This window comes from Thalassophryne amazonica, chromosome 1 (assembly GCF_902500255.1).
Source record: "Thalassophryne amazonica chromosome 1, fThaAma1.1, whole genome shotgun sequence".
NCBI lineage: Eukaryota > Metazoa > Chordata > Actinopteri > Batrachoidiformes > Batrachoididae > Thalassophryne > Thalassophryne amazonica.
In genome coordinates this window covers 58,888,709-58,908,684 of record NC_047103.1, presented here as the reverse complement: position 1 = coordinate 58,908,684, position 19,976 = coordinate 58,888,709, and the positions used below count along the sequence as shown (strand labels likewise).

The window sequence follows — 19,976 nt, the reverse complement described above, 5'->3', positions numbered from 1 at the left end:
GGATGTATATTAACAACTAAAATGAAACCATGAAATATCTGCAATGAAATAAATGTAAGATAACTGCAGTTTTAAAATGTGCATTTTCCTCACTTTTTATTATTAGGGATTATAAAAACAAATTTTAAACAAAATATCTATATTCCCCTGGTCACGTGTACAACTAAAATGTAGTTTTACTGTTCTCACTATAAATTTGACCAAAGTTTCCAGACTTTGAAAGAGACAAAATACAAGGAATAAATCAATTCCAGAATGCCTCTGGACCAAATCTTGCAGATTTCAACTCCAGAATGATTATAATGCCAGTTTCCACTATATCAGCCACAACAATTTTTTTCAAAAGGCATTTTCCTTTATATTACTTTGCATTAATGTACAGATAATTCATGGTATATGATGAACATTCAAACCAATTACTAAGAACAACATTAAATAGTTTAAATAAATAACTTTCCTGAAAAGACACGATGATGAACCAGCAGCACTGATCATTTAGTCAGTGTGCAGCTATTTTATAATGGTGACTTTTCCCCATGAAATCCATCTGCAATGTTTAAAGGTTGGTGCAAACACAGCTGCTTCACAGGCTGCCATCAGGAGTGAATCTGTTTAGCTGAAGTGGTGAGAAATACTATATGTATGCACACTCCAAAAGAGACAAGTATGCATGGTGTAAATGTGGTACACATCAATACCAATTAAAAAACAATACCAATAAAGAGCAGTTACAGCTAAATGCACAACATTTATCATCTTGCCAGAAGTGAGCATTTATCAGTGCGTGAAGCCAAGCAGTGGGCTCATGCACATTAATGCACCGTGACCGTGTTCCTGCTCTGTCGTCAGTGTTACCTTCAGTCGGGCTGCTGGTTGGTGGATGAGAGGTGGAGAATGAGTCCCTGCCCGTTGTACTCTCTTTGCTCCAAGATGTTGTCTTGGCAACAATGGCTGTAGTAAATGGATAGGGATGTGTCGTGTCAATGATGTCACACATCTTGTCCTTGGTCTGTAAGAGAAGAAATTTTGTTTTTGAGTGTACAGGCAGAGAATGTAAGGGGGTTCTTAAGTAATTTTAATATCCAAGTTGCTCCAGGTGTGGAGCTGAGCATCTTTCATGACAGCATGCTGACATCGGTGTGTGTGTGCGAATGTGAGGCAACATTATAAAGCGTTTTGAGCTTCTCATTCAGACGTACAAGCGCTATATAAATGCAGTCCATTGTGCTTTAAAAAATAGATATCATCAGTCTTCATCTGGTCTGCCTACCTCATCGTGACAGCTATTATCCACCCAGTCCTGTCGATGGCGGTCAAAGCCACTGGAACATCTGAAGGCAGAGGAGACAAACGTCAGCCATCCACCAACTGAAACGTCAGTCAACTGGAACCACCAAATGCACATATATAAATTATGTTCAGTCAAAAGAGCCGTTTGACTGTGAGACAGAGCAGACTGCCTGTCCACTGTCATCCTGTGGCACACCACAGGAGAATGTGCTTTTGATAAGACAAGCAGAGCTGGAGCAAAAACAGTTTGCTAACTTCAAGGACAAGCAGAAAAAAATATAAAGATGTAAATGAAAGAAAACTAAATAACTAAATAAAATAAACTTAAAAGTAAATTTAAAAATATTTATTAAGTAGAAAATGCATGAAATGAGTGAAATAATTGTTGTTTCGATGATAAAATCTTTTCCTTTCTGTATCAAACACCAACACACAGAGGTAACATGTATAAGGACTCTTTGTTATAGATTTCCTAAAATTCCTTGTATGAATTTTGGTGTTGTTGTTTCACTGACATAAACAAGGCATTTCCCTCATGATTTTATGCAAATCTCATTTCTATTGGGATGGCAACTGTAAAAATTTTCATAAATTCGAAGGACGAGCTGTTTTTACTAACAGAGCTATATTTTCATAATGCAGCTCTTTCATGGGGCCTTTCAGAAAGAAACAGATTTATAACTGAGATGTCACAGCTCAAATTACAATAAAGTGAGATGAAACAATGATCATGGTTGTGACTTTCCCCCATCTGACACAAACACAAACAGCATTATATTTACTGTTCTAATGGACTTGCAGGGTGGCAACAGTCAACAAATTATAGCTTCACTTGAAGTAGTGTAGTGGAATCCAGAAACTGTTATAGTTGACGTAGTACTCAGAAGTCCAAAAGTTACATTCACATACAGTCATTGGTGTTGCCCTGGTGGAAGTAATAAGTAACAAAATCCTAAATGGCAGTGTCTCTCCTACTAGTTAGCCATACCATGTAATCTAATTATACATTCAACTGGGAACAGTGTTTCGTAATGCCAAAGAGTTGTGTTTGTCTGTCCTTCCATTGACATTTTTTTGCCTGTACGATGCACAACAAACATTAAAGGGATTTACCCCCACCCCGCTAAAATATGATTTATATAATGTACGGTGCATCCAGAAAGTATTCACAGCACTTCACTTGTTGACATTTTGTTGTTAGTGTTATGTGGGCCGCTGAAGAGGAGGTACTGCTGGCCCACCACCACCAGAGGGCGCCCTGCTTGGAGTGCGGGCTCCAAGCACGAGAGGGCGCCGGACCCTGAAGAAGTGACAGCTGTCATTCATCCCCTGCACCAGCTGTTACTCGTTCATCATCATCATCACCATCTTAAAAGCCGGATCGTGACTCCACCTCCTCGCCGAGAAATCGACTACCGTGAGGTACTTTCTCTGCTGCTTAACACGTTGTGTAGGATTCTGAACTTCTGTTGCAGCCGCTATCCTGTGGTGTTCGCCCTTATCTGGGAAGTGGCGTGGAGCGTGACGACGACAACCGCGCTACAGATAAGTGGTCACACTAGGAGCTGCACGAGTGTGTGATTCGGAGGTGGAGGTTCTCCTCCTAACTGTGTACAGACTATAGACCACTGAGTGTAAGGATTTACACTCATTCATCTTTTCTCTGCTTTCTGCCAGCAGTACCAGGGTCGACAGCCGAAGACAGAGGTCACCTGGGGATTCGGGACTTGGCGGCTCCGGTGTTCTTCAGACCGTTGGTGGTGGAGGCCGTGTGGGACGCGGTCTATCTCTCGTCGGGGTCTTCTATCTTCGAGCCTGCCCACACGTCACCTGGTGTTCATTGACTTTGTAATTTCTGTACGTTTAGTTGTGTATTGTCACAACAGTAAATTGTTACCTTTTGGCTTACTCATTGTCCGTTCATTTGCGCCCCCTGTTGTGGGTCCGTGCTACGACACCTTCCCAACAGGATTTCTCGGCCAATCATCATGGATTCCGAGGGGCGTCAGCTCGAGCGTGAACGGCCAATGGCAGAGCCAGGAGCGCAGGCGTCAGCAGGAGGCGTGTTGGGTGAGCTGCAGCAGATCTTAACCGCCTTCACGGCTCGGTTGGATTTAGTGACCGAGCAGAATGTCCTCCTTAATCGGAGAGTGGAGGCTCTCGCCGCCAGGGTGGAAGCGCACGATCAGGGCGCTGCTGCAGCTCCTCCTCTGGCTGGTCCTGGGCCTGAATCAGACGTACCACTGGTCGTTCAACAAACCCCCCCACCATCCCCTGAAGCTTACATAAGCCCTCCGGAGCCGTACGGGGGCTGTGTCGAGACGTGCGCGGACTTCCTCATGCAGTGTTCGCTCGTCTTTTCACAGCGCCCTGTCATGTACGCATCAGATGCTAGCCGGGTAGCTTATGTTATCAATCTGCTTCGAGGAGAGGCCACGCGCATGGGCTACGGCGCTTTGGGAGCAGAACTCACGGCTCCTAACGTCTTATGCTGGGTTTGTACGGGAGTTCAAACAAGTGTTTGATCATCCTAACAGAGGCGAGACTGCTTCAAACGTGCTGCTGTCAATAAGACAGGGGCGCCGTAGCGCAGCCGAGTATGCAGTCGACTTCCGCATCGCAGCAGCGAGGTCCGGCTGGAATAACGTTGCGCTCCGCGCCGCCTTCGTAAATGGACTGTCACCGGTCCTCAAGGAGCACCTACTGGCGAAGGAGGAACCGCGGGATTTTGACGGGCTTGTCGATTTGGTTATACGCCTAGACAACCGTTTGACTGAGCATCGTCGGGAGCAGGCCGGGGGGCGTGACCGGGTACGAGCCGTCCCTCCCCCTTCCGGTTCCGATAAGACGTTGTCCCCACGCTTCACTGCCAGAGGGCCCCGTGGGGCTACAGCTCCCCCTGCTGAGGAGGCTATGGATACGAGCAGGGCCAAAGTTAAATTAAGTGACAGACAAAGGAGACTGGCCCGCGGGGAGTGTTTTGTCTGCGGCTCTTGTGAGCACATGCAGAGGGACTGCCCTGAACGGTCAAACTACAACGCCCGTCCTTAGAATCTGGGCTAAGGGTGGGCCATAACACACACGCGGAAAGACCCCGCAGATCGGCACGAATCCCAGTAACAATCCTTTGTGAGGAGTTAACCCTTCACGCCCCAGCACTGATAGACACGGGGTCAGAGGGGAATCTGCTGGACAGCAGATGGGCAAGGGAAGTAGGGCTCCCTCTGGTGGCTCTGCCGGCACCATTGCAGGTGCGAGCACTAGATGGCACCCTGCTTCCATTAATCACACATCAGACACAACCAGTGACATTGGTTGTGTCTGGGAATCACAGGGAGGAGATAGTGTTCCATGTAACACCATCTACCTCCCGAGTGATTTTGGGCTTTCCATGGATGGTGAAGCACAATCCCCGGGTTGATTGGCCGTCCGGGGTTGTGATGCAGTGGAGCGAAGCCTGCCACCGGGAGTGTTTAGGATCCTCGGTTCCCCCCGGCACTACAGCTAATGAGGAGGTCAAAGTCCCCCCCAATCTATCGGCGGTGCCAGAGGAGTACCATGATCTTGCTGACGTTTTCAGCAAAGATCTGGCGCTCACTCTTCCTCCGCACCGGCCGTACGATTGTGCCATCGATTTAGTCCCGGGCGTTGAGTACCCGTCCAGTAGGTTGTACAACCTCTCACGTCCGGAACGCGAATCAATGGAGACCTACATCCGGGACTCCTTAGCTGCCGGGCTGATCCGGAACTCCACCTCCCCGATGGGTGCTGGTTTCTTTTTTGTGGGCAAGAAAGACGGCGGACTCCGTCCATGCATTGATTACAGAGGGCTGAACGAGATCACGGTTCGCAACCGATACCCGTTACCTCTGTTGGATTCAGTGTTCACGCCCCTGCATGGAGCCCAAATCTTTACGAAATTGGATCTTAGAAATGCGTACCACCTGGTTCGGATCCGGAAGGGAGACGAATGGAAGACGGCATTCAACACCCCGTTAGGTCACTTCGAGTACCTGGTCATGCCGTTCGGCCTCACTAACGCCCCCGCGACGTTCCAAGCTTTGGTAAACGACGTCTTGCGGGACTTCCTGCATCGGTTCGTCTTCGTATATCTGGACGACATACTCATCTTTTCCCCAGACCCTGAGACCCATGTCCAGCATGTACGTCAGGTCCTACAGCGGTTGTTGGAGAACCGGCTGTTTGTGAAGGGCGAGAAGTGCGAGTTCCACCGCACTTCTTTGTCCTTCCTGGGGTTCATCATCTCCTCCAACTCCGTCGCCCCTGATCCGGCTAAGGTTGCGGCGGTGAGAGAGTGGCCCCAACCAACAAGCCGCAGGAAACTACAGCAGTTCCTCGGTTTTGCAAATTTTTACAGGAGGTTCATCAAAGGTTACAGTCAGGTCGTTAGCCCCCTGACTGCCCTGACCTCCACCAAGGTCCCCTTTGCCTGGTCGGATCGGTGCGAAGCCGCGTTCCAGGAGTTGAAACGCCGGTTCTCGACTGCGCCAGTTCTGGTGCAGCCTGATCCTGATCGCCAGTACGTAGTAGAAGTGGACGCCTCTGACTCAGGGATAGGAGCCGTGCTGTCCCAGAGCGTGGAGGCTGATAAAGTTCTCCATCCTTGTGCCTTTTATTCCCGCAGGTTGACCCCAGCTGAACGGAACTATGACGTTGGCAATCGGGAACTTCTTGCGGTGAAGGAGGCTCTTGAAGAGTGGAGACACCTGCTGGAGGGGGCTTCGTTGCCCTTCACGGTTTTCACTGACCATCGGAACCTGGAGTACATCCGGACCGCCAAGCGGCTGAACCCCAGGCAAGCCCGCTGGTCTCTGTTCTTCGGGCGCTTTGACTTCCGGATTACATACCGCCCCGGGACCAAGAACCAAAAATCAGACGCCTTGTCCCGGGTGCACGAAGAAGAAGCCAAAGCGGGGCTGTCGAACCCCACCGAGACCATCATCCCCGAGTCCACTGTCGTGGCCGCCCTTACCTGGGACGTGGAGAAGACCGTCCGGGAGGCCCTGACCAGGAGCCCGGACCCGGGGACTGGCCCCAAGGACAGACTGTATGTCCCACCAGAAGCAAGAGCTGCCGTATTGGACTTCTGTCACGGGTCCAAGCTCTCCTGTCATCCCGGGGTGCGTAGGACCGTGGCAGTAGTCCAGCAGCGCTTCTGGTGGGCGTCCCTGGAAACCGACGTCCGGGACTACATCCAGGCCTGTACCATCTGCGCCAGGGGCAAGGCAGACCATCGGAGGACGACGGGCCTCCTCCAACCCCTGCCGGTGCCTCATCGCCCCTGGTCTCACATCGGCCTGGATTTCATCACGGGCCTCCCGCCGTCCCAGGGCAACAACGTAATCCTCACGATAGTGGACCGGTTCTCCAAGGCGGCTCACTTCGTGGCCCTCCCGAAGCTCCCGACGGCCCAGGAGACGGCAGACCTCCTGGTCCACCACGTCATGCGGCTGCATGGGATACCGTCGGACATCGTTTCGGATCGTGGTCCCCAGTTCTCTTCACAGGTGTGGAAGAGTTTCTGCAAGGAGCTGGGGGCCACTGTGAGTCTCTCGTCCGGGTACCACCCCCAGACCAACGGCCAGGCAGAGCGGGCCAACCAGGAGTTGGAGCAGGCCCTTCGGTGTGTCACCTCCGCACATCCGGCGGCCTGGAGTCACCATCTGGCCTGGATCGAGTATGCCCACAACAGCCAAGTTTCGTCTGCTACCAGCCTCTCCCCTTTTGAGGTGTGTTTGGGGTACCAGCCCCCATTATTCCCGCTGGTGGAGGGAGAGGTCGGTGTGCCCTCGGTCCAGGCCCACCTTCGGAGATGTCGCCGGGTGTGGCGGACCGCCCGCTCTGCCCTGTTAAAGGCCCGGACGAGGGCCAAGTCCCATGCAGACCGCCGACGGTCCCCGGCCCCCACGTTCCAGCCCGGGCAGGAGGTGTGGCTCTCGACCAAGGACATTCCCCTCTGTGTGGACTCCCCCAAACTGAAAGACAGATACATCGGATCCTTCCCAATCCTCAAGATTGTCAACCCGGCCGCAGTGAAGCTCCAACTCCCAGCTTCACTGCGGATCCACCCGGTATTCCACGTGTCCCGTATAAAGCCTCACCACACCTCGCCCCTCTGTGCACCTGGACCTACGCCGCCTCCTGCCCGGCTCATCGACGGGGAACCTGCTTGGACGGTCCGCAGGCTCCTGGACGTCCATCGTAAGGGCCGGGGGTTCCAATATCTGGTGGACTGGGAGGGGTATGGACCTGAGGAACGCTCCTGGGTGAAGAGGAGCTTCATCCTGGACCCGGCCCTCCTGGCCGGGTTCTACAGCCGACACCCGGACAAGCCCGGTCGGGCGCCAGGAGGCACCCGTTGAGGGGGGGGGTCCTGTTATGTGGGCCGCTGAAGAGGAGGTACTGCTGGCCCACCACCACCAGAGGGCGCCCTGCTTGGAGTGCGGGCTCCAAGCATGAGAGGGCGCCGGACCCTGAAGAAGTGACAGCTGTCATTCATCCCCTGCACCAGCTGTCACTCGTTCATCATCATCATCACCATCTTAAAAGCCGGATCATGACTCCACCTCCTCGCCGAGAAATCGACTACCGTGAGGTACTTTCTCTGCTGCTTAACACGTTGTGTAGGATTCTGAACTTCTGTTGCAGCCGGTATCCTGTGGTGTTCACCCTTATCTGGGAAGTGGCGTGGAGCGTGACGACGACAACCGCGCTACAGATAAGTGGTCACACTAGGAGCTGCACGAGTGTGTGATTCGGAGGTGGAGGTTCTCCTCCTAACTGTGTACAGACTATAGACCACTGAGTGTAAGGATTTACACTCATTCATCTTTTCTCTGCTTTCTGCCAGCAGTACCAGGGTCGACAGCCGAAGACAGAGGTCACCTGGGGATTCGGGACTTGGCGGCTCCGGTGTTCTTCAGACCGTTGGTGGTGGAGGCCGTGTGGGACGCGGTCTCTCTCTCGTCGGGGTCTTCTATCTTCGAGCCTGCCCACACGTCACCTGGTGTTCATTGACTTTGTAATTTCTGTACGTTTAGTTGTGTATTGTCACAACAGTAAATTGTTACCTTTTGGCTTACTCATTGTCCGTTCATTTGCGCCCCCGGTTGTGGGTCCGTGCTACGACACCTTCCCAACAGTTAGAGACATATTCCAAAGCGGATGACATTATTTTTTTCCTAAACATTCTACACACAATACCCCGTAATAACAATGCAAAAATTTTTTTTTGAGATTTTTGCAAATTTATTAAACATTAAAAAAAAAAGTAATCACATGTACATCAGTATTCACAGCCTTTGCCATGAAGCTCAAAACTGAGCTCAGGTGCATCCTGTTTCCACTGATAATCCTTGAGATGTTTCTACAGCTTAACTGGACTCCACCTGGGGTAAAATCAGTTGATTGGACATGATTTGGAAAGGCACACACTTGTCTGAATATAATGCCCCACAGTTGACAGTGCATGTCAGAGTACAAACAAAGGATGAAGTCAAAGGAACTGTCTGTAGACCTCCACAACAGCACTGTCTTGATGCACAAATCTGGGGAAGAGTACAGAAACATTTCTGCTGCTTTGAAGGTCCCAATGAGCACGGCGGCCTCCATTATTTGTAAAGGGAAGAAGTTCAGATCCACCAGGACTCTTCCTAGAGCTGGCCACCCATCTGAATTGAGTGACTGGGGGGAAGCACCTTAGTTAGGCAGGTGACACAGAACCCAACGGTCACTCTGTCAGAGCTCCAGTATTTCTCTGTGGAGAGAGGAGAACCTTCCAGAAGGACAATTATCTCTGAAGCAATGCACTAATCAGACCTATATGGTAGAGTGGCCAGATGGACGCCACTCCTTCGTAAAAGGCACATGGAAGCCCACCTGGAGTTTGCCAAAATGTACCTGAAGGACTCTCAGACCACAAGAAACAAAATTCTCTGGTCTGATAATACAAAGATTGAACTCTTTGGCATGAATGTCAGGCATCATGGTCTAGTGGTTAAAGTGTTGGGCTTGAGACAAACCAGAGGATCCTCAGTTCAAATCCCAGGCTGACCAGAAAATCACTAAGGGCCAGTGTGTAGTGAGTACCTTGTATGGCAGTACCCTCACAATGGGGTGAATGTGAATGTGAGGCATTATTTGTAAAGCGCTTTGAGTGTCTGATGCAGATGGAAAAGTGCAATATAATTGCAGTCCATTGATCATGTTTGGAGGAAACCAGGCACCATCCCGACAGTGAAGCATGGTGGTGGCAGCATCGTGCTATGGGGATGTTTTTCAGTAGCAGGAACTGGGAGACTACTCAGGATTGAGGGAAAGATAAATGCAGCAATGTACAGAGACATCCTGGATGAAAACCTGCTCCAGAGCACTCTTGACCTCAGACTGGGGGGACGGCGCATCTTTCAGGACAATGACCCTAAGCACACAGCAAGATATCAAAGGAGTGTCTTCAGGACAACTCTGTGAATGTCCTTGAGTGGCCCAGCCATAGCCCAGACCTGAATCCGATTGAAAATCTCTGGAGAGGTCTGAACCTGATGGAGCTTGAGAGGTGCTGCAAAACTGCCCAAAGATAGGTGCACCAAGCTTGCGGCATCATATTAAAGATGACTTGAGGCTGTAATTGCTCCCAAAGGTGATATTCCTGAGCCCACGCGGTAAGATCCTTTCCACAATTATGACGGTTTTTAATGCAGTGCCACCTGAGGATCGAAGGTCACGGGCATTCAATGTTGGTTTTCGGTCTTGCCGCTTACGTGTAGAAAGTTCTCCAGATTCTCTAAATTTTCTGTTTATATTATGGACTGTAGATGATGGAATTCCTTAATTTCTTGCAAATGAACGTTGAGAAACATTGTTCATAAACTGCTGGACTATTTTTTCATGCAGTTGTTCACAAAGTGGTGATGCTTGCCCCATCTTTGCTTGTGAACAGCTGACCCTTTTGGGGATGCTCTTTTATACAAAATCATGAGTGTCCTCACTTCCCAAATACTTATTGAGTGTTGTTGGAAGGAAAGGTGATGATACACAGTGGTAAACATACCACTGTCCCAGCTTTTTTGAAATGTGTTGCAGGCATCCATTTCAAAATGAGCAAATATTTGCACAAAAACAATAAAGTTTATCAATCTTGTCTTTGTGGTGAATTCAATTGAATATAGGTTGAAGAGGATTTGCAAATCACTATATTCTGTTTTATTTACATTTTACACAACGTCCCAACTTCAATGGAATTGGGGTTGTACTTGTTCCTCTGCATGAATCGCTTAGTAGATTTTTAGCAGTATTTAGCGTCGTTCTCTTTTTGAAAGATCCAGCCCCGGCGCAACTTCAACTTTGTCACTGATTCATGGACATTGTTCTCAAGAATCTGCTGATATTGACTGGAATCCATGTGTCCCTCAACTTTAACAAGATTCCCAGTACCTGCATTGGCAACACAGCCCCACAGCATGATGGAACCACCTCCAAAGTCTACTGTAGGAAGCAAGTGTTTTTTCTTGGAATGCTGTGTTCTTTTTCAGTCATGCATGCCACCCCTTGTTATGTCTAAATAACTCAGTTTTAGTTTCACCAGTCCACAGCACCTTATTCCAAAATGAAGCTGGCTTGTCCAAATGTGCTTTAGCAAACATCAAGCGACTCTGTTTGTGTTGTGTACACAGAAAACGCTTCCTCTGCATTACAGCATCTCCTTGTGCAAAGTGCGCTGTATAGTTGAACAATGCACAGAGACACCATTTGCCTCCACCTCCGTGGACACCATCCACCTCCATGCTTCACAGTAGGACCTTTCATCATAGGTCTTATGGACTCCTCTTCAAATGCAACATTTATGGTTGTGGCTAAAAAGTTCAATTTTGGTCACAACACTCCAAATGACTGTTGTCTGTGCTGTTTGGTGTATTGTAAGCAGGATACTTTGTGACATTTGCATAGTAATGGGTTTCTTCTAGCGATTCCACCATGCAGTCCATTTTTCTTCAAGTGCCTCCTTGTTGTTGTCACAACAAGGAGGCACTTGTATCCTAGGGTCTATTCCAGAGTACTGGAGAGGAGAATTCGACTGATAGTCGAACCTCGGATTCTGGAGGAGCAGTGTGGTTTTTGTCCTGGTCGCGGCACACTGGACCAGCTCTATACCTTCCATCGGGTGCTTGAGGGTTCATGAGAGTTTGCCCAACCAGTCCACATGTGCTTTGTGGATCTGGAGAAAGCATTTGACCGTGTCCCGCGGGGCAACCTGTGGGGGGTGCTCCGGGAGTACGGGGTCCGGGGTCCTTTGCTAAGGGCTATCCAGTCCCTGTACGACCGCAGCAGGAGCTGGGTTCATATTGCCGGTAGTAAGTCAAACCTGTTTCCAGTGCACATTGGCCTCTGCCAGGGCTGCCCTTTGTCACCGGTTCTGTTCATTATCTTTATGGACAGAATTTCTAGGCACAGCCAGGGTGTAGAGGGGGTCCGGTTTGGGAACCACAGAACCTCATCTCTGCTGTTTGCGGACGATGTGGTTCTGTTGGCTTTGTCAAATCAGGACCTTCAGCGTGCACTGTGGTGGTTTGCAGCCGAGTGTGAAGTGTCCAGGATGAAAATCAGCAACCCCAAATCTGAGGCCATGGTTCTCGAATGGAAAAAGGTGCCTTTCCCTTTTCAGGTCGGTGGAGTGTCCTTGCATCAAGTGGAGGAGTTTAAGTATCTTGGGGTCTTGTTCACGAGTGAGGGACGGATGGAGCGTGAGATCGACAGATGGATCGGTGCAGCGTCTGCAGTGATGCGGCCGCTGTATTGGACCGTCGTGGTGAAGAGAGAGCTGGGCAGGGGGGGCAAAGCTCTCGATTTATCGATTGATCTACGTTCTGACCCTCACCTATGGTCATGAGATTTGGCTCATGACCAAAAGAACGAGATCGCGAGTACAAGTGGCGGAGATGAGTTTCCTCCGCAGGGTGGCTGGGCGCTCCCTTAGAGATAGAGTGAGGAGCTAGGTCACTCGGGAGCAGCTCGGAGTTGAGCCGCTGCTCCTCAATGTCGAAAGGAGCCAGCTGAGGTGGGTCGGGCATCTTTTATGGATGCCCCCTAGATGCCTCGCTGGAGAGGTGTTCCGAGCATGTCCCATTTGGAGGAGGCCACGGGGAAGACCCAGGAAATGCTGTAGGGACTACGTCTCTCGGCTGGCTTGGGAACACCTCGGGGTTCCCCCGGAGGAGCTGGGGGACGTGTGTGTGATTCGGGAGGTCTGGGCGGCTTTGCTTGAGCTGCTGCCCCCGCGACCCGACTCCAGATAAAGTGGAAGAAAATGGATAGATGGATGGATGCCTCCTTGTTGTACATCTGGAAACAGCCACACCACTTATTTTTCCAGAGAGTCCTGTATTTCAGTTGAAGTTATTTGTGGGTTTTTCTTTGCACCCCAAACAATTTTCCTGGAAGTTGTTGCTGAAATTTTTGTGGGACTGCTGATTGGTATTCTCAGTTTCTTGTATATCTTTTTAGACCCCTTTCCCGTTTTATACAGTTTAATTACCTTTTCTTTGACAATTCTTTTGCTTTTCTTATGACTCAGAAACTATAAATGTCAGTGCAGCACTGAATGAAAGATGCAAGGGTCTGTCAGGAGCCCAGGAACTCACTGACCTTTTATACATACACAGTGATTACAAGAACACAGAACACAGGTGAGGATAGTTACCCTTTGTTGCCATTCAAACCCGTTTGTGTCAACGTGTGTGCATGTTATCGGGCCAAAATCACCAGGGTGTGTCAGCTTTTGATGAGGGTCATTTGGGTAGTTTCTGTTGTCATTATGATTTAAAAAGAGTAAATACAGTTGCTTGACAATAAATGGATTCACATAACCAATAACTATGAGTGAAGAAAAAGTTTTTGTGTTATCAAATCAAATCAATTTTATTTATATAGCGCCAAATCACAAGAAACAGTTGCCCCAAGGCGCTTTATATTGCAAGGCAAAGCCATACAATAATTACAGAAAAACCCCAACGGTCAAAACGACCCCCTGTGAGCAAGCACTTGGCGACAGTGGGAAGGAAAAACTCCCTTTTAACAGGAAGAAACCTCCAGTAGAACCAGGCTCAGGGAGGGGCAGTCTTCTGCTGGGACTGGTTGGGACTGAGGGAGAGAACCAGGAAAAAGACATGCTGTGGAGGGGAGCAGAGATCAATCACTAATGATTAAATGCAGAGTGGTGCATACAGAGCAAAAAGAGAAAGAAACACTCAGTGCATCATGGGAACTCCCCAGCAGTCTAAGTCTATAGCAGCATAACTAAGGGATGGTTCAGGGTCACCTGATCCAGCCCTAACTATAAGCTTTAGCAAAAAGGAAAGTTTTAAGCCTAATCTTAAAAGTAGAGAGGGTGTCTGTCTCCCTGATCTGAATTGGGAGCTGGTTCCACAGGAGAGGAGCCTGAAAGCTGAAGGCTCTGTCTCCCATTCTACTCTTACAAACCCTAGGAACTACAAGTCACTGGACTATCATCCATATTCTCTGAAAATGGCCAAAAAATATACAATTCTGCCAGGTTATGTAAACCGTTGAGCACAACTTTATATTTTTTTGTGATGAGATTAGATATTGTATTGAAAATGGCATCCCAAAATGCTTTTCTCTTTGATTGTGTCCAATTTAGGCTACTTCAAGAGGTGAAAAATAAAATAAACTGGTCTTTGATTTTGACTCTGATAGCTACTATAAAAGAGCACAAATATGGGGTAATTTGATGAAAAAAAAAATCAGCTTCACATGGTTATGCAGAGCAGACATCTGTCATACATCTAGAGTATGTATTGAATATGGTGATCTTATCACTTAGACTTTCTAACTAGTAATTTTTTTAGAATTCATACGAGAGTAGTAAGTCAGATTTGAATGTTAGTAATTATGATGTGATTGCATTACTTCTATAAAAAGTGTTTAATAAAACATTCAAGTGTCATCAATTTGCATGCTATTAATATTGTGTCAATTTGCCCGCTCTCCATAAGCCAAGTTCCTAATACTTTGCCACCTCAAGTTTCTGCCACATTATAAAAAGTCTCTGTACTAGTTTACAATTATCATACAGGTATAGAACATAGTACATCAACTAAGGAGTACAGTCATTATCACTCATTCAATCATCTTCAACTGCTTTTCCGGGTTCGGGTCGCAGGGGCAACAGCTTCAGCAGGGGACCCCTGACTTCCCTTTCCCGTGCCACATTGACCACCTCTGACTGGGGGATCCCGAGGCGTTCCCAGGCCAGTGTTTAGATATACGAGGTCTGTCAATAAAGTATAGGTCTTTTTTATTTTTTTCAAAACTATATGGATTTCATTCATATGTTTTTACGTCAGACATGCTTGAACCCTCGTGCGCATGCGTGAGTTTTTCCACGCCTGTCGGTGACGTCATTTGCCTGTGAGCACTCCTTGTGGGAGGAGTCATCCAGCCCCTCGTCGGAATTCCTTTGTCTGAGAAGCTGCTGAGAGACTGGTGCTTTGTTTGATCAAAATTTTTTCTAAACCTGTGAGGCACATCGAAGTGTACACGGTTCGAAAAATTAAGCTGGTTTTCGGTGAAAATTTTAACGGCTGATGAGAGATTTTGAGGTGATACTGTCGCTTTAAGGACTTCCCACGGAGCGAGACGTCGCACAGCGGTCCCAGGCGCCGTCGTCAGCCTGTTTCAAGCTGAAAACCTCCACATTTCAGGCTCTATTGATCCAGGACGTCGTGAGAGAACAGAGAAGCTTCAGAAGAAGTCGGTTTCAGCATTTTATCCGGATATTCCACTGTTAAAGGAGATTTTTTTTAATGAAAGACGTGCGGGCGGATTGCAGCTTCGGCTCGCAGCCGCCGCGACGCTCCGCCACAGGAAAAACACCTCTGTTGGAAGCCTTAAGGACAGGTTGGAACATGTCCAGCTGTTAAACAATTTCTCATATACTCACTCCACTGAAAGCCATCAAAAGCCGCCTGGATTTTACAAATGGTTATCAACACGGAGGTGTTTTTCCTGTGCCGACCGCGCCGGCTGCGTCCCGACGCGCGGACCCGTCCGCACGGACCCGTCCGCACGTCTTTCATTAAAAAAATCTCCTTTAACAGTGGAATATCCGGATAAAATGCTGAAACCTACTTCTTCTGAAACTTCTCTGTTCTCTCACGACGTCCTGGATCAATAGAGCCTGAAATGTGGAGGTTTTCAGCTTGAAACAGGCTGACGACGGCGCCTGGGACCGCTGCGCGACGTCTCGCTCCGTGGGAAGTCCTTAAAGCGACAGTGGGGCGCCGGTCGGGTGTGAGGATACTCACAAGTACCTGACTGAGCTCCGCTAAGTTGGAGTTTACTCCAGTAGATGAGAGGGTCGCCTCCTTGCATCTTCGGGTGGGGGGGATGCTGACTGTTGTTTGTGCGTATGCACCGAACAGCATTTTGGAGTATTCAGCCTTCTTGGAGTCCCTGAATGGAGTCCTGTATGGGGCTCCGGTGGGGGACTCCATTGTTCTGTTGGGGGACTTCAATGCACACATGGGCAATGACAGAGACACCTGGAGAGGTGTGATTGGGAGGAACGGCCTCCCTGATCTCAACCTGAATGGTCGTTTGTTATTGGACTTCTGTGCTAGTCACGGACTGTCCATAACGAACACCATGTTCGAACATAAGGATGCTCGTAAGTGTACATGGTACCAGAGCACCCAAGGCCGAAGATCGATGATCGATTTTGTGATCGTATCATCTGATTTGAGGCCGCATGTTCTGGACACTCGGGTGAAGAGAGGGGCAGAGCTGTCAACTGATCACCATCTGGTGTTGAGTTGGATCAGAGGGTGGGGGAAGACTTTGGACAGATCTGGTAAGCCCAAACAGACAGTGCGGGTGAACTGGGAACATCTGGAGCTGCCCACTGTCCGACAGCTATTCAACTCACACTTCCAGCAGAGCTTCTCTAGCATCCCTGTGGAGGTTGGGGACATTGAACCAGAATGAGCAATGTTCAAAGCTTCCATTGTTGAAGTTGCAGCGGGGAGCTGTGGCCTGAAGGTCTTAGGTGCCTCAAGGGGCGGCAACCCTCGAACACCGTGATGGACATAGGTGGGCAGGAAAGCCATCCTACTGAAGAAGGAGTCCTTCCAGGATATGCTATTTCAGGGGACTCCAGAGGCAGTTGCAAAGCACCGACAGGCCTGAAGGGCAGCAGCCTCTGCTGTGTTGGAGACAAGGCAGAGGGTGTGGGAGGAGTTCGGAGCAACCATGGAGAAGGACTTTTGGTCGGCACCAAGGTGCTTCTGGCGGACCGTGAGCCACCTCAAGGGGGGGAAATGGGGAACCATCCAAGCTGTCTACTCAGTCATTATATGACATTTAAATGTAAATTTATGCCAGGCTTTAATTGTTTTTTTTTTTTTTTGGCCATTTTGTGGCACACTAAACGGGTTAAAACTGGTTTACATGGATTTTTGCCACTGCCCTTGCAAAACTAGTTTTAGACTGTCCAAAATCCAACCTTGCAAACAAGAGCCAGCACTCACCAAATAATGAGTGCTTATTTAGTGATTAGGTTATCAAAGTATAAATACGTACATTTTTATACAGTTTTCAACAAAATACTGTGTATATTATTGGAATGTCCAGTCATCATCCATCCATCAAACCATTTTCTAAACCCACTTACTTCAGTTAAGGATCACGAGGGGCTGGAGCCTCTTACAAAGTAGTTATTTTAAAAATTCTAATGAATAACTTCAACTAAATAAACTTTTTGGTCATTGTGCAAGTATTTCTAATAACAGCTTTTTAACCCTGGATCAAATAAGGGAAGCAAACATCTGCACCTCCCACTTCTTATCTCCCACTGAGGTCTAAATTCAGGGAGTGCAGGGAGCGGCTTTGTACGTTATGAAGATCTTACATCTGTGAGACAGAAGTTCAATAGGTCGCAGGGCCTTGGGATGGGGTGGTGGTGGTGCAGCTCAAGCAGAAATATCTAATACCTCATAGCTTGTAATTGACATGGCAACTACTAATCCCTCAGACAGCACTGAGATCACTGGGATAGCTCACTAGCCTGTAAATCTTTTAATCTGAAATATATCATTTTAAAGGAACTTTAGATAGTGTCAGACAGAAAACAAACTACAAAGCCCGGTGTGCAACTTCACATATTATTGCAGAATAATTAAATCAGCCTGTGACTGAATCTCAAAGCACAAACTTTGTGCTTTAAATTCAGCAGCGGTATTGCTGATTTACGTTGCTAGGAGAATGTGCATCCAGTGCACGTACAAACATCCCCAGCAGGCTTAGTTTCTCATGTGAACATATTGTTATGGTAATGGTTATATGACAAGGAGTCCATTTTCACCATACTACCTCTATAAACAATCCATTCAATTTCATTTCTTCCCCCCCCCCCCCACCCACACACACACACACACACACACACCAAAGAAAAACAACAGCCTCATCTGTTAAATCAGGCAAGACAGATTCCTTTGGTTAATCCCCTTGGTTTCTCTGCTGCTTTCTCCCCCTCAAAAAGGGAGTAAAAGGAAGCAGAAGAAGACAAGAGGACTGCTGCCGAGCAGGTCTGCTGGAACCTGTCCCTGTGGGACGCTTTTGCTTTGTCTCATCGTCGCTGGTATCAATCTGACACTGTGAACCGCAGTGCTTTTAATTTGAAATATGCTGCACTGTTTCATTTGAATATAACTGAAGCCTCGAGGGAGAATATTTCTCCATTTTCCTTCAGAGCAGCAGAGATAAGTTTCAAAATGATGCCTCTGATTCATAGAAAGCAGACAGTTATCCTTCGCAAACAAAACAAAACATAAAAAGCCTGCAGTAACAATTTGCTGGGAGGTTGAATTATTAAATTCATATCCTTTTCCACAACAATCAAATTTATACAAACTGTATTTCTGATGGACACCAGCTGTGTGTTTTTTTAGGTTAACAAATTCCTGCATTCCCTTGAAACAAATGTGTCTGGCTGCACTGGCAGTTACACTGACTGTGGATTCTTTGCAATGTCTGTTACGCTTTGTTAACCCGCTTGACACGGCAAACTGATTTGATGTATAACTTAGCGTTAGCGGGGTTTTGCACGTTCACAGTCCACAAGAAGACAAACAAAAACAGACAAAACCTTACTAAGTATAGTTTTTTATCTTTTCAACACTTAATATTAGGCACAATCACTGAACAAGTAAAATTTCAGCAAGAAATAAAGACATGTTTTTACAACTTAAAATTCTTAAAATGAAAATTTCCTGTGAAATTAAAATTAAAATACAAGTTAAAATTTGTTGTGGTAAAGAAGGAGCTGACCAGTCGATTTACCCTCCTATCCTCACCTATGACCATGAGCTGTGGGTAATGATTAAAGAATAAAGTCGCAGATACAAGTGGCTGAAATGAGATTCCTCCATCATTGGGTATCTGGGCTTACACTCCCAGACAGGGCAAGAAGCTCGATTATTTGGGAGGGACTTGCAGTCGAACCGCTGTCTCTTTGCACCAAAAGGAGCCAGCTGAAGTGGTTCGGCCACCTGGTGAGGATGCCCCCTCGTCATCTCCCTAGGGAGGTCTCCCAGGCACATCCAACTGGGAGGAGACCCCAGGGGAAACCCAGAACATACTGGAGGGATTGTATTTCCCAGCCAGCTTGGGAACACTTTGAAAAGTGTAAAAAGACTTGCCAGAGGATAGGGAAGTGTGGACTGAGCTGCCACCAGACCCGGATAACCGGCAGAAAATGAATTAATCAAAATGAGTTTCTCAGCTAATTTCAAGAACGTATTTCAAGAAATCATAATGAGTGTACTTTCATTTGTTCATTAGCAGATTTTATTTATTTTTTTACTTGTTAAAAGTTAAAAACCAAAGCAGCCATGTTGCTCTGTGTACACATAATTACAGCAGAGCCCAGAAGTGCAACAGAGTCAGTACTGATCAGTAATCTGCTAGGGAAGGCCAGGGGCTGTGTAGGTTTACCCATGTATAAACTGCCCAGCACACAAATTTAATCTCAGATACGACTCCAAAAAAGATGTTTTCAAGACTCTGTGACATAAGATTTTAAAGATTTATTACTTAAAAACAAGTCCTTGTAACTAACTGAAATTTCACAGAAGTGATTGGGTCTTGAGCAGGTATTTTGACTAAAAATGAGACAAATATACTTGGTAGGATTTTGTGTTTTTGCACACTGGTGTCACTCTGAGAAGGTTTCACCTTCATAGAGCGCTTAAAATATCAATGCATATCATTAAGCATGTAGTCAGTGAGGGTGCTGGGGTTTGTAATTAGTGCACGTTTTCACCTTTTCAAATGCAGCGGGCAAAGAACAGAAGGATCAGAGTAAGATAACACAGCTGATTAAAATGCTGCTTATTAAGGCTGCTGCACTCTAAAAAAAAGAATTGCTGTCTCAGCGAGAAAAAGCGATGTAACAATTTGCATAGATTTTTAAAACTTAACTAGAGAAGTCTTGTGGCATTAACTCAGTAATGGTTAAGTTGAAAAAGCTTTAAAAAAATCTATGCAAATTGTTACATGATTTTTTTCTCATTGAGACAGTTCTTTTTTTTTTTTTTAAGAGTGTGCTCAAAGCACACAGTGTTTCAGTTTTTATATTTGTCTGTCAAATCCAG

The 19,976-nt window shown here is 47.4% G+C and overlaps 1 protein-coding gene across 1 annotated transcript in view; it reads right to left on the bottom strand.

Annotated features, from left to right (window-relative positions):
• The window catches only part of LOC117510706 (plexin domain-containing protein 2-like), a 435,424-nt gene that overhangs the window by 97,068 nt on the left and 318,380 nt on the right, over positions 1-19,976 (bottom strand). Inside the window, 2 exon segments of the mRNA XM_034170533.1 lie at positions 856-1,009; positions 1,271-1,331. Of these exon segments, the coding sequence (XP_034026424.1) occupies positions 856-1,009; positions 1,271-1,331 (215 nt within the window).